Genomic DNA, 13,543 nt, shown 5'->3' with positions numbered 1-13,543 from the left:
CCTTTTTTTCACACTCCTCAGGTAGCTCTTTGGCTATAACCAATGATTCAGGTTATTTTCAGTCTGCATAAGCATAGTAATTGAAAAATCAAATGAAGGTAAGAGACTGGGCACGTCTGCTGCGATGCTCCTGTGCTTTGTGTTTATTATCCTGTGGTTAGTAGAGAAAAAGCTTTTGTGAGGCCACCCCTGGAATACTGGGTTCAGTTTTGATCCCTGCTGTACAGAAGAGATGTGGATGGGGCTGGAGAGGGTGCAGAGAAAGGCCACAAAGATGATACAAGGGCTGGGCAGTGTGTGAGGAAAGGCAGAGAGAGCTGGGCTGGTTCAGCCTGGAGAAAAGGAGGCTCAGGAGGGGAGACCTTATCAGCATGTTCCAGTATTTAAAGGGTGGCTACAAAGGAGATGGAGGCTCCCCTTTTCCACGTGGAAAAGAGGAGGGGTGATGAGCACAAGTTACTGGGGACACGAGGAAAATTTTTCACAATAAGCCTGCTGTGCTAAAGATGAAAAACAGGAGTGCAGTTTTTTAGTATACGTATGCACATGCACATGTGTGTGTACATATATATATGAAGATATGTATGTATATAAATAGGCTACTGATTAGTCTGGGAATCACAATTGCTTCTGCTCACCACTTCTCTCCTGGACTTACAAAACAAGACTGATCAAAACTGCAGTGTCCCCACCTGAGCATGTGTCAAAACCAGCAGGTTCTTCTGGGGCGGAGAGGGTGCTAAATAATTTAAAGCCACATGAGCTCTGTGGGATATGTATAGAGGTGGGAGCCATTCTATGGCAAGGATTTCAAGCTCCTCAAGGGGAATCTGGTATCCCCATTTCCATTTAATGCAAATACAAGTCACAGAACAACACGCCTACCCTCCACGTGGGAAGCTTACATCAGCCCAAAGGGAAGATGGTGAAAGTGGACTGTGGGATGCGTGGTCCTTTGCTTGAGAATAATGGGTGTAAAGGGAAACAGGTGTTCAAATACAGCGTGTTGTACACATTTAACACCTCTGCCCAAGACTAGAGACAGAGGGATCGTGTTTGAGAAGTTGACAGTAGATAGAGCAGGCTGGATAGCAGGAGGGATGCTCCTTTTCTACAGTCACTGAGATCAAATTAATCACTTAAAAAATGCAACAGTGATCACTGGGGCTCCTGCAGCCCTTTATGTCTGCTAGGAGGGGGCTCATTAAGAGTATGCAGTTACATATAGATGTGTAAGCGAAAAAACCTGACCTTGACAAGACTCCTCCAGCTCTCCTTCCTGGAGCAAAGCTTGGTTCGGGTACAGGAGCAGGTCTGTGTCACAACAGCCTTCCTCAAGGCTCCTGGTGCTCCTGGAAGAGAGCTCTCAGACGTGCGAAGCTGGCAGACCCAGTTCTTGATGGCTCTTCTGGGCAGTGGCACACGTGGGTGTTTCTTTCTCTTCCCACGTTTACAGTTCCTCTTCTATGATCATTCTGGCCTTTGCTTTCTGTTCTTTGATGTTGAGTAAGAACAGCAAGTAAAGGGAGAACTGCTTCATGCTATGAAAAAAGCCCCAAGCACCAGTGTTGTTTATGTGAAGGTTTTCTTTGACTGCTGCATATTACTATCGCTCCATAGGAAATAATTCCTTCTTGTTTCCCAGAACCTTGCTCTTTCATGTCCTGATTTTCACAGCCTGTGTGTTGTCACAATATTGCAGTACCTTTTAAGTTATCTTTTTATAGGATGAACTGCAGGGAACAAGCAATGTATGCTTGTGTGGGGGTGATGTTAAAAAACAAACACAAGGCAAAAACCCCCAAACCCCCACAAAACCCAAACTCCCCAGCATATTATTCCTCTGTGTCAGTAATCCTTCCCACTTCAAGCAGAATGGGTGCCCTCTGCAGGTAACTGTTTTCAAATGAGGTTTTTGGATGTGTGCCCTCTTTTTCTGAGTGCCAAGGTCTCAGCAGGATTGACCAGTATGATTTTGTGTGGTTTAAAGCAGGTATTAACAATCCTGGCTGCAAACCCAAGGCAAGCAAATGGCATCAAGGCAGGAGCACACCAAGCAGTTGGTTTGCATCTGAATATGCTTTTTCCTTACAGTGTGTGTGTGAGGGGTGCTGTGGGGGGGGTGGTGGAGTAAATATTTTTGCTGCAGTTTGACAGTGTTTTCATTTGTTGGGGTTTTTAAATCTTTTTTTTAATGGCAAGAAGGTGACTATAAAGTGGTACTCCGTAGCAGTGTGGCACTTGAACATACACAGCATGAACAGGCAAAAAGGATACAGTCTGAACACCACTGACAAGACATCTTGTGTGTCTTAAAGAGGACATTGCATTGCACAGTCCATCTTATTCTCTTCAGTCAGTTGTGCCAATGCAGGTTGTAGTGTTCAGGTATTTTGGTAAGGAGGGAGTGTGGCCTCTCTGAGGCTGAAGTGCTGTAAAATTGTTCTTTCTCCTGGCTCTAGCACACAGCGCTGCTTGGTGACACTCCGACAGCATGGAGGGAGGCAGGAGATACAGGGGGTGGCTGAGGAGGTCACATCAGCTCCTAACGAAGCCTTGTGTCAGGGCAGCAGCCAACAGTGCTGTGAGGGCAGGTGGGGACCAGCTGAGACCTCAGCTACCTGCCTCTTCCTGAGTGGGTGACACCAGCAGCTAAATGTAGAGATGTGAGAGGAACCAACCTGCAACTTTAATCTGAATGTGTGTATTTGTTTTCTCTTTCCTCTCTCCCATCGCTGCAGCGACCATCTCTTAGCTGAGCACAACGCTTCACCTCATCCCAAAATGTTTTTCTGGCACAGCCAGCCGGAACATTATCACCATCCCCAGTATGCCACCGGCAACAGCAGCTACCTGCGGTAAGAAAAGAATGGGGTGATTTTTGATCATAATGATAATGCTAACAAGAATGCAGACTGCACAGCCTTTGCTGATTCACAACTTGGATCTGGTGATTTTAGACCCTTTAAAAACAGTCCGAGCAGTCCAGTTTACATAGTGGAGGGTTACTTGACTGGAGCTTCATGATTCTCACAAACGATGCCACCATACGTGTGTGCCAGTAACTGTGACAGGGATGTGCTACTGCTTGATATGAAATGTGTTGATTTTTTGTTTCTCCTTCAAATTACATGTGCAGTCTTTAGATAAAACTCTCTATGATGTTAATATAGACTTATACAAATACCTTGATGTTTCACATCTACTTTATCTGCTGAAGCTCGGCTGATCTGCAGGATCAGGTGCTAGGGGCTGTGTGTTGAATTGGTCCAGCACTCTGACAAAACACTTTCCCTTGAAATTCTGATGCAATATACAGCTTATAGCATCAGCATATTGCTGTGACCTACTTTACCTCTTCCTGACTAGAATATTATTTGTGTACAGTATTCAAATTCTTATAATTAAAAATTATTATGCTCTGACAAGAGCCAGGCTCATAAATTCCAGGGAATCTTGATGTTAACTGAGTTTCAACTTATCATGTGGTTCACTCTCTGTGTTAGACTTTAGCTTATTACTTCTTGGCTAAATACAGTGTATGTAAATGTGATAGTGTTCAACCATCTACCTTGATATGGCTTATTGTACGTTGGTATCCTTGCACCTATTGCTCTATCACAGTACTTCTGCTCTTGTAGAATTGCTGAGTAGCATGGGTTTAGTAGAAAGGTGTTAGGTTTAGATTTTAAAGGAATTGAGGCTATATTTGGGTTCCAATGTGTGAAACCAATGAAACCACTGTTGTGTCTTATAAAATCAACTCATTTCATGACAGAAGTCAGGGTGATCAGAGATGTAAATTGTCTAACACAAATAGGGAGCAAACACAGCGCTGTTCCTATTGACTCAGGCAGCGAAGCAGCAGTGATGAATGGGTGCTGGAGTTCCCTGATGCAATCCTGTGCACAAGTGACGTGCACCGTTCCCAGTGCAAAAGGAACCAAAGAGCAAGGGAAGGCAAAGATGTCCCCTCACACCTCCAGTCTCCACTCCTTCAGCTTCTGTTCAGCCTAGAGGAGGAGGATCCACTCCCAGCCCCTCAGGACTGTTTTCACCATGTCCTTGTCTTTTTTCACAGTTCCCTTGCACTTATGCAGGGGAATTAAATGGAAATTTAATTTTCATTAAATTTCATCTAAAAATCTGCCATCTGGATCACTCTGAAGTTACCACTTTTGAGCACCTCCCTTTAGGTTTGGATGGCAGCCTGCATCTGTGTTATAGTATTGAGGTACATCGTAAGGGGGATACATTTGTAAGTTAAGGGATGTGTATAGGAGTTAACAGGATTGCCCCGAGGCCAACTGCCACAAGCAGAGAGAAAACAAATCAGTTTAGGCATGAGGCTTCCACCTTGGTATAACCCTCATCAAGTTGCTTGGCTCCCTCCTTAGTGCTTCACCCTCAGTGAAGCACCACACTTCTGTCCCACATCTTACATCACATCTGGATGATGTCCACATCTGGACATCAGTAAGACTTATAAAGAAACAGAAAAAACAGTTTTGCTTTGCATAAATCAAACTATCTGGCTTCTCTGCCTTGGAGCACTGTGGGAGAGGATGCCAGCCAGCACTAGGGAAGCACAGATAGCGTGTCCCAGGACTCCTTTTCCCACATCACAGTAAAACTCTACTTGGAACACATTTATGCAGATATATCTGCAGAGTCAGGCTCCCACTGGATGCACTTGCTCCCTGTTGTTTCAAGTCTCCAATCCCAGTTGTGGGTTGCTGACAGGGATATCCAGAAATGGAACAGCAGGGCCACAGGGAATATCATCTCTGACTGGTTAGGCTTGTGGATCTGGCCTGCTCAGATGATTAAAGAAGTTATTTGAGAGATCAAAATGATGGGTTTAGACAATCCTTTGTTTGAAACAAGCCTCTTTTTGACAGTCCCACCAGGCAGGTAGAAACCTTTGCATGTATTTCACATAGGCAAAGCTTGGGAGGGAGCCAGGAGAAGTATCATTCTATAGTGTACAGTCTTCTCTGTCCCACAGCCTTTGCTCTCTGCTTTACTGATATGTACACGCTTAACAATTTAGGCACCAATTCTGCTATCTCATCCTCAAAACAGGCTTGTGTACCTAACCTATGGGACTCTGCATGGGGCTTATATTGTCCATGTTGCGGAACAGGAATTCTGTTAGGATTAGGGCATAAAAAACTCTACCATATGTGCATAGTGTGTGGATTTGCAATGGTTCCTATTTGGTTAAACCCACTCAAGTTTGCTGTGAAATACAGAAAGCATAAAAAGTGGGACAGTTTTTCCAGCCAAGACTGTTTGTTGCTCGTAAAAAATAACAAGTGCTTTAATTTTGCAATAGGTATCTCTATTCTTTATTTGCTTACGCTTTAAAATAGCTTGAACTTGACCTTACTCACCCCGAGTATAAGCCCTGTATATAAAGTTAACAAGAAATCATCCTGAAGGTTAAATGATGGGAAAACTAACAAAGATGAGGATTTATGTCAGAAGAAAACAATTCCCAGTATAAAAATCACCAATTTCTGATAACTGCTTTGTAGCTATGTTAATGTTAGTAAGCAGATAAACCAGTTTTGCTATGCATAAATCAAACTATCTAGCTTCTCTGGTCTTGGATCCTGTCTTCTCTCCCTGACTGTCAGAAGTAGTAAGTGTGCTGCTTTTAGCACTAAAAAGTTTTCCACAAACTAAAAAGTTTTCCACAAACCACCACTTCCTTTTGTATCATCTTTGTATTTTTGTTGTGGTTTATAGTCTTACTTATGCTACCTTACTTCAATGAAGTCCACTTTAGGTCTACAAAAGTCTGCTTAGGGTAAGGTTTCAGTTCCCAATTAAAACTGTCAGTCTTCAATTACAGGAGCTCACTCTGCAGCCACTACAGTTGTACGCTGAATAATGCCTACTAATTTATTAACTGGACCATAAACATCCCATAGCAGCCACTGGAATTAATTAATGCCATCATTTGGGTTGTTAGGGTCTTCAGAAGTGCTCACAAATATTTCCATCAGAATAAATCAATGAATTCAGGGTATTGTTGGCTTCTTGGCAGGCTAAAAGAGGTGGTAATTTCAATTCTTGTCACTAAAATCTGTAATTTGGTAGCTAGTGCCTGTGCTAGTGACTTGTCCCTGAGCCCATACCCTCTTCATAAGTCTCCCTTTTTAAGCTTCCTTTTCTATGCAGAGGAATTGCTCATCTGTCCACAGACAGGCAGAGACCTTTAACATCAATTACAGCAGCAAAAATGCCAGCACCATTTTCTGGAGATGTTGGCAGTCATCTTAACTTACAAATTGCCTTTAAAAATCATCAGTCATGGTCCCTGTGCTTATCTTTGAGGATATCATAGGTACATTTGGAGCAGCAGCTAGATTTTGTTAACCCTTCATGAACTTGGGGCCTTCCTGTGTCTTTTGGAGTAACTTGTGCACTTGTACCTAAAGCATGGAATGATGTGATGAAAAGACGTTTTACAGTCTCAGTGCTTTGGTGTAGGTTGCCCACTAGATGTATCATTTTAACTAAACTTCAGATAAAACTGTTTATCCTCTGAATTAGTAGCATTTGAGGTTTTGAGAACCCAGGTTAAGTAGCCTGTTAGCACTTCTTGCTGGACTCAGGGGACAGTATTAGAATACAAGGCACCAGCAATTCCAGTTCTTCTTGCATCTTCTGCAACCGCCAGTCATAGAATCCCAGCCTGGTTTGGGTTGAAGGGACCTTAAAGCTCATGCAGCTCAACCCCTGCCATGGGCAGGGACACCTTCCACTAGAGCAGCTTGCTCCAAGCCCCTGTGTCCAACCTGGCCTTGAACACTGCCAGGGATGGGGCAGGCACAGCTTCTCTGGGCACCCTGTGCCAGCGCCTTAGGGAAGGTGTAATAGCAAGTAAGAATTATTACTAAAAGCTTGTTGCCTCTTCAAGCTTTTCCTTAGAGAATGTAAAATAATCCAGTTTAGTAGAGGCATTATATCAAGCAACTCCAGTAATCTCTACAAAATATGAATATCTCAGAATTGATGCTGCTTCAATACACCTTAACTTGGTTTCACCTGTTAAAGGCATGTCTTAATGCTGCTAAAAACCTACCTAAAGGACTTAAGTTGCAAAATGAGTAAAGAAATCAAGGGCTGGCAAAAGCAGAGCAAATTAATACTAAGCACAGAGAATTCTTTTGGGGTACTGTACTTTTCACCTTGCCAGAGGTTGGATGCAGTGTAACCAGATGGCCACAGCTGTACCTGTTTGACCATGTACAGCAGCATCTTCTGGCAAAGATGAAAGGGCTCTGGCCTGACAGCATGTTTGTCTGAGTTCCTCTGTCACTTCCAAGTCAGCCCTGCCTGCAGGTGCTGTGTGAGCCTTCATGTTTGTGAACGCTTTTGTTTTACCAAGCTGGAGGTTTCTGAACTCAGGATGCAGAGGTGTTGAGAGGTGTTCAGAAGTGTATTTACAGTGCATGTCAGGTACTGTACTAGACATCAACCCTAAGTACTGTTCTGCGCTGCAAGTACTGCTGTTTTTCTTCCCCTTTATTTCGCTACCTTCACCCCGTGCTGGGATCACGAAGCTGCCTTATTGTCCATGTGAAACCATCTGCCTTCCGTGCGCTCTAACGCTCCGGGGCTCGGGGCCGAAGCGGCATAGGCAAGCTTTGGGCGCCATTACCTCAGGCTCCCGAGCCAGCCACTGCCTGCGGGCGGGGTGAGGAAGCACCCGGCTGTTACCGGAGCTCGGGAGCAGGCGAAGCGCCCCGCGGCCTGCGGCCCTACCGGCGCCTTGCCCCGCGGCCTGCGGCCCTACCGGCGCCTTGCCCCGCGGCCTGCGGCCCTACCGGCGCCTTGCCCCGCGGCCTGCGGCCCTACCGGCGCCTTGCCCCGCGGCCCTGCCTCCACTGCCCTCCCGCTCTTCCGCTTCCGGGTCGGAAGGGCAGGGGGGCGAGAACGGGACTTGTCGCCTCGCGTGAGGAAGTGCCCCCTCATTGGCTGCGCTCCCCCGTCTCCCCGCCTCGCCTTCCTCTGATTGGTCTCTCCGGCGGAGGCCAGCCAATGGGCGGCCCCGCGCGCGGGGCGGTCCCCTCGCCCCGGCAGGCACTCGGGGGTGGAAGTGTCCGCCATGTTGGGGTGAGCGGCGGCGCTGCGTGGGGCGGGGAGCCCGGTACAGCCGCTGCCCCCCCGGCGGGGCTGTCGTGGCGGCGGGTGCCCGCGCTGCCGCCTCCCCTGTGAATGATGCGGCGGGAGGCGCCGCTGGGCTGGGTGGCGCAGGCAGCGGCGGCCCTGGGCCGTGTCCGTTCGGAAGCGGCGGAGGACGAGGAGGAGGTGGCGGCGGCCGCCCGGTCCCCAGCCTCCCGCGGCGGCCGGGCGAGCGCAGGATGCTGAGAGCGACCCCGCGCCCTGGTCGCGCCGCGGGGAAAGGGCTCCCCCGGGGCTGAACGCGAACCCTCGCTGCCTCCTCCGCCCTGCAGGCGTTCCTCACCCCTACACCCCCCCCCCCCCCATCCCTTGCCCCCTCCAGCCCCGCGCTCTCCCGGGCGCCTCCCGGCGGAGCAGCAGCGGCGTTGGGGCTGAGCGGCTCCTCCCCGTCCGGCTCCTCCCGCGGGAGCGCGGGGGGCGGTGGAAGATGGCGTGGGTGCTGAAGATGGACGAAGTGATCGAGTCTGGGCTGGTGCACGACTTCGACGCCAGCCTCTCCGGCATCGGGCAGGAGCTGGGAGCCGGTGCCTACAGCATGAGGTAAACTGCGCCGGGCGGGAGCGCGGGAAGGAGCTGGGCCTTCCCCTCCGCCCGCCCTCCCTTGCTCATGGCGGCTGCCGCCTCTTCCCCGGTACCGTGTGCTCGGGGCCGTGAGGGGCTGCCCTCCCCTTCCTTCTGCGAGGGCGGGCGAGATGCTTTTGCCCTGCGTGTGTGATCTCTGCCGTGAAAACGCCGTTTCTCGGCTGTAGACCTGAACCCCGTGTTTCGTAAGAGTGCCATCATGTACACTGTGAATGCAGTTCTGGTTCATCGTAAACAATAGCTGTGTTCGCCAACGTTTATTAATGTTCTTTCTCGAGTAAGTAAGCGTTGTGGTGGTGAATAGTGTATCAATATGGTTGTACCTCAGTCAGTCTGTTTATTCTGCCATATTTCGGTGCAGTAGGTGTCTTTAGTGACGTTTTCCTATTCCCCCCCCCCATCCCTTGCCATGTAGCTCTGTGCTTACCCCACTTTCCAGTTTCTTTCGGTCGTTTCCCAGGTTTTTGCAGTAAAGATAAATACCGTTTGGGTGTGCTTTTTCGAAGTTAAGATAAAACCGAACTGGTTTGAAACGAGCACGTTTTTATCTCGGTTATGGGCAGAACGGGATGGTTCCTCAGCCACTTGGAAAGCTGCTTTGGAGGCAATGGGAGACATTGTAGTCCAAGGAGTTTTGGCAGGGTTGGTCACTATTTTGAGATTCTGAAGAAGTAAAACCCTGGCATTTGATAGTCTGGGTGGCCTAGCAGCCATGCATCACCTGAAACTTGGAGGCCACCACAAGTTTCAGCCTATTACGTGTGCTTTAAGGCAGTATTTCCCAGGTGAAGTGTTGGAATTGCAGTGTCTCTGTTCAAAGTTAGAAGTGAGGACCCCTTTCCTCGTGTGTGGGGTTGTTAGCTCGGCAGGTTTATGGTGGGATGTGTATTTAATGGGGGGGTTTGGTTTGTGGGGGCTTGATTTTTATTTTTCATTAAAAATTAACTTTGAGAACTTGCCAGTTCAGAGGACAAAGTGATTTTTCTTCTCCTGATGAGAATACTCCTGATTTTACATTTAGCTCCTCTGGATTGTATTCCACTTGTGCCCCATTTCTGTCTTTATCAAGCATTTCTGTCTTTGTCTTTATCTATTGCACACAGTGTAGTGCCAGTTCTTGTGGGCTGCTGTATGGCAGCTGCCTGGATGGCTTTTCAGCATGCAGACACCAATGGGTGATGCGTGTGCTGCTGTTCAAGAACTGTTCTTCCATCTCTGTCATTCTAGGTTCATTCATTCTTCCATCTCTATCATTCTGTATGCCCCTGCATTTTGTTAGGAGGAACTGTGTGTAAACCTTTTTTAATCTATTAGGATTGTGTATAATGCAGTTGGTGCTTCCTCAGGTTGATGCTGAGTCAGTGCCCTGAAGTAGAATATCCTTACTCCTGTGTTTGTTCTAATAAGAGCAAACTGCTCGTGTGCATTAACCAGGACCTGTATTTGCTTTAAATGTAATATAATTGGGTAAAATTTCCCTGCAGATTCCCATGGTTTTAAATAGCTCTCAAAATTTCCTTACAATCTTGACACTCAGTTGTTCTGGTTGCTGTTCTGATGTCTTCTCATACAATAAGAAACTGTCTTTCAACACAAAACTCAATTCACTTGACAGTAATTGTCAGATGTGTTAACTCCCTCCCTCAGAAACCTGTATGAAACCTATATAAAACCATGGTATCTTTAGTGATTTTTGAGTATTGCTGTTAACTTCAGTTGTCAGTGATGCTCCTAGTGATTTCTGACAAATCTGACATCATATCCATGTTAACACAGCAAGAGCTGTGAACTTGTGGGGACCACTGATTGTTGCTGGGAGCTGTTAAAAAATGGAGGCTGTTGCATTGGAAAGATGAGTTTCAGGAACTGCCATTTCTCCAGCAGAATTGCATTTTTCATGTAATGAATTGATTTAAATGAAGTTAAATGCGTGTAAGTATCTTAATGACTGCATTTTTATTTGTAATTTGGAAGCTTAGAATATGGATTTATTTATATGTCTGCAATTCCAGTGGTATTTGTAGTGCTAAAATTGAAGCCTGTCATTATGGAAGTTGATTATTTCAGGAGTAGCTGTTCTGGCGTGTATTGCTAGATTAAAACCTGAAGTTTATTAAGCTGAATTGAAAAGCATGGCTCTTGCTACTGAAATGGTAGAAGACTGTTCAAAACTACATCCAGACAATCCTCTATTTTTGGAGAATCCAGTCAGTTCGCTGCATCTCCTAAACACTTGGAGTGTCTTTGAAGGGTGGAGCTGGTTGAAAAGAACAGAAGCCTATTGCAGTCAGTCTTGTTTCCTTACAGTGCTGGGGAGAGCCTTGAATGGTGAGCGAGCTTTGTGTAGGGACTCCTCCAAAGTTTAGGCTAAAATAACCATGGAGTTGGTCTGTTAGGATTTGGGGGACCAGTCTTACAGCTTCAAGGCGAAGAGGAGAGGGAGGGTGTTGTCTTCTAACATCTTTCGTGTCCCTGACATCCTCTTTTTGGCTTCTGATGAACACAGGTGGGTCATGGCAGTTACTGTCCTAACTTCACAGTTGCTGTGCAGAAATACAAACCTGGAGTTACCTCATTCAGGGGCTGTTTTCCTTGTGGCTGCTGTTACTTTCTGACAGACAAAATGACTGTTTGTGCTTCCCCTGACGCCTCCCACTCTTTTGAGACTCTGCTGCTGGTTATGTTGGCTTTTTTTGAGAGGAATAGTTGCTTAAGGTACTCTGAAATGTTTAAATGTTTTTAGATTTTTAGGTTTTTTTAGCTGTACGCAGTATTGCCTGCAGAATACATTAAAAAGCTTCTGTTGCAGTGGTCTGTTCTACTTGTGTGTATTGCACTAAGAATTTATGCACTGATTAGAATTGGAGCTTGATTCATTCTGCAGGCACACAGCTAAGTAACTAACTGTCAGGAAACAGACACTTGAGGAAGAAAATCCACAGACCTAAACCTCTTCACGTTGGTACCATAGATGAAACATGTTGAAAGAAAGATAAACCTCATGTTCTCAATCACTGCCGTTGGTTTTGTTTGGAGGGTTTTGCTTTGCTTTTTTTCTTCTTCCCAGTTGAATTTGTGTGAATGTGTTCCAAAAAGTCAAGGAGACCAGTTTAATTCCTAAGGAAAAGAGTTCACATTACATACCTGTCTTCTCTGTGCCCCTGTCACCTCTGATGGTGGATAGATGTGCACTATTAGAGCAGGGCAGCAAGTTAACCCTCGTTTATGCCTTATGCGTTACTTCTGCGTGAGAGCAATGTGTACTATAGCTGCTGCAAGTTGCTGCAGCTGCCAGACCTCCCTGTTTTGGACTGTGGATGGAGAATGGGGTATCAGCTTTCCTGTTCCCTTATATTTTCCTATAGTTTGCCCAGATCTCTGTTAACAGGGCAGAGCGTGGCTTTGAGATCATAACTGTAATTCAGATACTGCTTGAGAAGCATTTTTCTCAAGGTATTTCTCCTTGTAAACCATGCTTTAAAGTTTCAGAAGGCCTCCATGGTCTTGGATGCTTTAGTACTCACACCCAAAAGTATACAAGCCAGAAGACAGATAAGGCAGATGACTGATGGAATGTCACTTTGAGCTTTGGTCACATGCAGTTCCTATCCTTGTAAGGACAGGATGTTCTTCATTTTGCTGTCCTTCTATTATTACTGGGCAGGTTTGTTGGTTTTCTGTCAGAGATAGTGTTGAAAAGAGGGTTTTAAGTTTGGAAGGGAGGTGATTTTGTGCCTGACAAAGTCATTTCACAAGCATGGGAAAAGGATAACTTACATTTTTATTGGTCTTTCAGTCCTATGCTCATGTAGCCTACATAGCGTGGGATAACTTATCACATGCAGTCCATCCCACTGGATGCTTTGGTTTCAAGTGTTAGCATGCACCTGGCTTCCTCTTCTGAGCCTCCTGCTTTCATGCAAAGTCCCATTTATGCAGGCTGGGTGTTGGAGATGTGCTGACTGCCTGCTTTGGTGCAGAATGAAGCCTGTTTCTGTTTGCTTTTCTGGGAAAATTTCCTCCTCCCTCTAGGAAGAAAGAATGCTTCCAGTTGAATGCTTCAGATAACAAATGGCGGGGGGGCTGAGATAAGACTTTTCTCACTGGAGCTCATAGTTTCAGAAATTTGGTCTTGGAGTTCCATCTGTCAGGAGAGTGAACCTCGATCTGCTTTTCCAAATGGTAGCAAGAAGTCTAACAAAAGATGCTGCTCCTTCAGAATGTTGCTGTTCGTTTATGTTTCAGCTGGCTTGACGGTAGTCCAAGGTTCACTTGGATGAGACAAGTGAATCACAGAATAGTTTGGGTTGGAAAGGACCTTTAAAGGTCATATGGTCCAACCCCCGCCCCCCAAATTAGTATCTCGTTTCCTAAGATCAGAAGTTATCAGTGGCAGAAAAAGAGCAGAATCAGTTCCTTAAAGCTCTTCTCTGCTGTAGCCCAAAATAACTTCAGCAGCAGCTCTTTTGGAAAACTGATTTTTCCTCCATCTGGGCAGCTCTGCCAGTGGGGCTTCAGCTGCAGTGGGAGGTTCTTTGCCATGTTGAATAACCTCAGCAAAGCTGGCAGTAAAAGTGCCTGTCTCTGATCTGCATTGGGAGATCAAATTTCACCGGGTGAGCAGGAAAATGACTGAAGGATGCTGAGGTCTACAGAAATGGGAAGCCTGACAGGGAGTCACTGAGGGCAGGTGATGGCATTGCCAGGCCACTGGCTCATTGTAAATGCAGAAATTGGACCTGGGGTCTGAAGGTAAAACAGG

The 13,543-nt window shown here is 46.4% G+C and overlaps 1 protein-coding gene across 7 annotated transcripts in view; it reads left to right on the top strand.

The window, feature by feature from the left end:
* UBP1 (upstream binding protein 1) overlaps positions 1-13,543 on the top strand; it is a 47,038-nt gene that overhangs the window by 6,784 nt on the left and 26,711 nt on the right. For 5 of the 7 annotated variants that reach the window (XM_062621885.1, XM_062621913.1, XM_062621879.1 and 2 more), the window contains exon 2: positions 2,742-2,858. In XM_062621885.1, the coding sequence (XP_062477869.1) occupies positions 2,742-2,858 (117 nt within the window). Of the gene's footprint in view, positions 1-2,741; positions 2,859-8,208; positions 8,740-13,543 lie in introns of those variants that run through there. The other 2 variants (XM_062621900.1, XM_062621905.1) reach the window with 2 other exon arrangements.

The sequence above is a fragment of the Pezoporus occidentalis genome, unplaced genomic scaffold, assembly GCF_034315485.1.
Source record: "Pezoporus occidentalis ecotype Australia unplaced genomic scaffold, CSIRO_AGI_Poc_V1 ctg107, whole genome shotgun sequence".
Taxonomy (NCBI): domain Eukaryota; kingdom Metazoa; phylum Chordata; class Aves; order Psittaciformes; family Psittacidae; genus Pezoporus; species Pezoporus occidentalis.
This window is presented reverse-complemented; position numbering and strand designations above follow the sequence as displayed.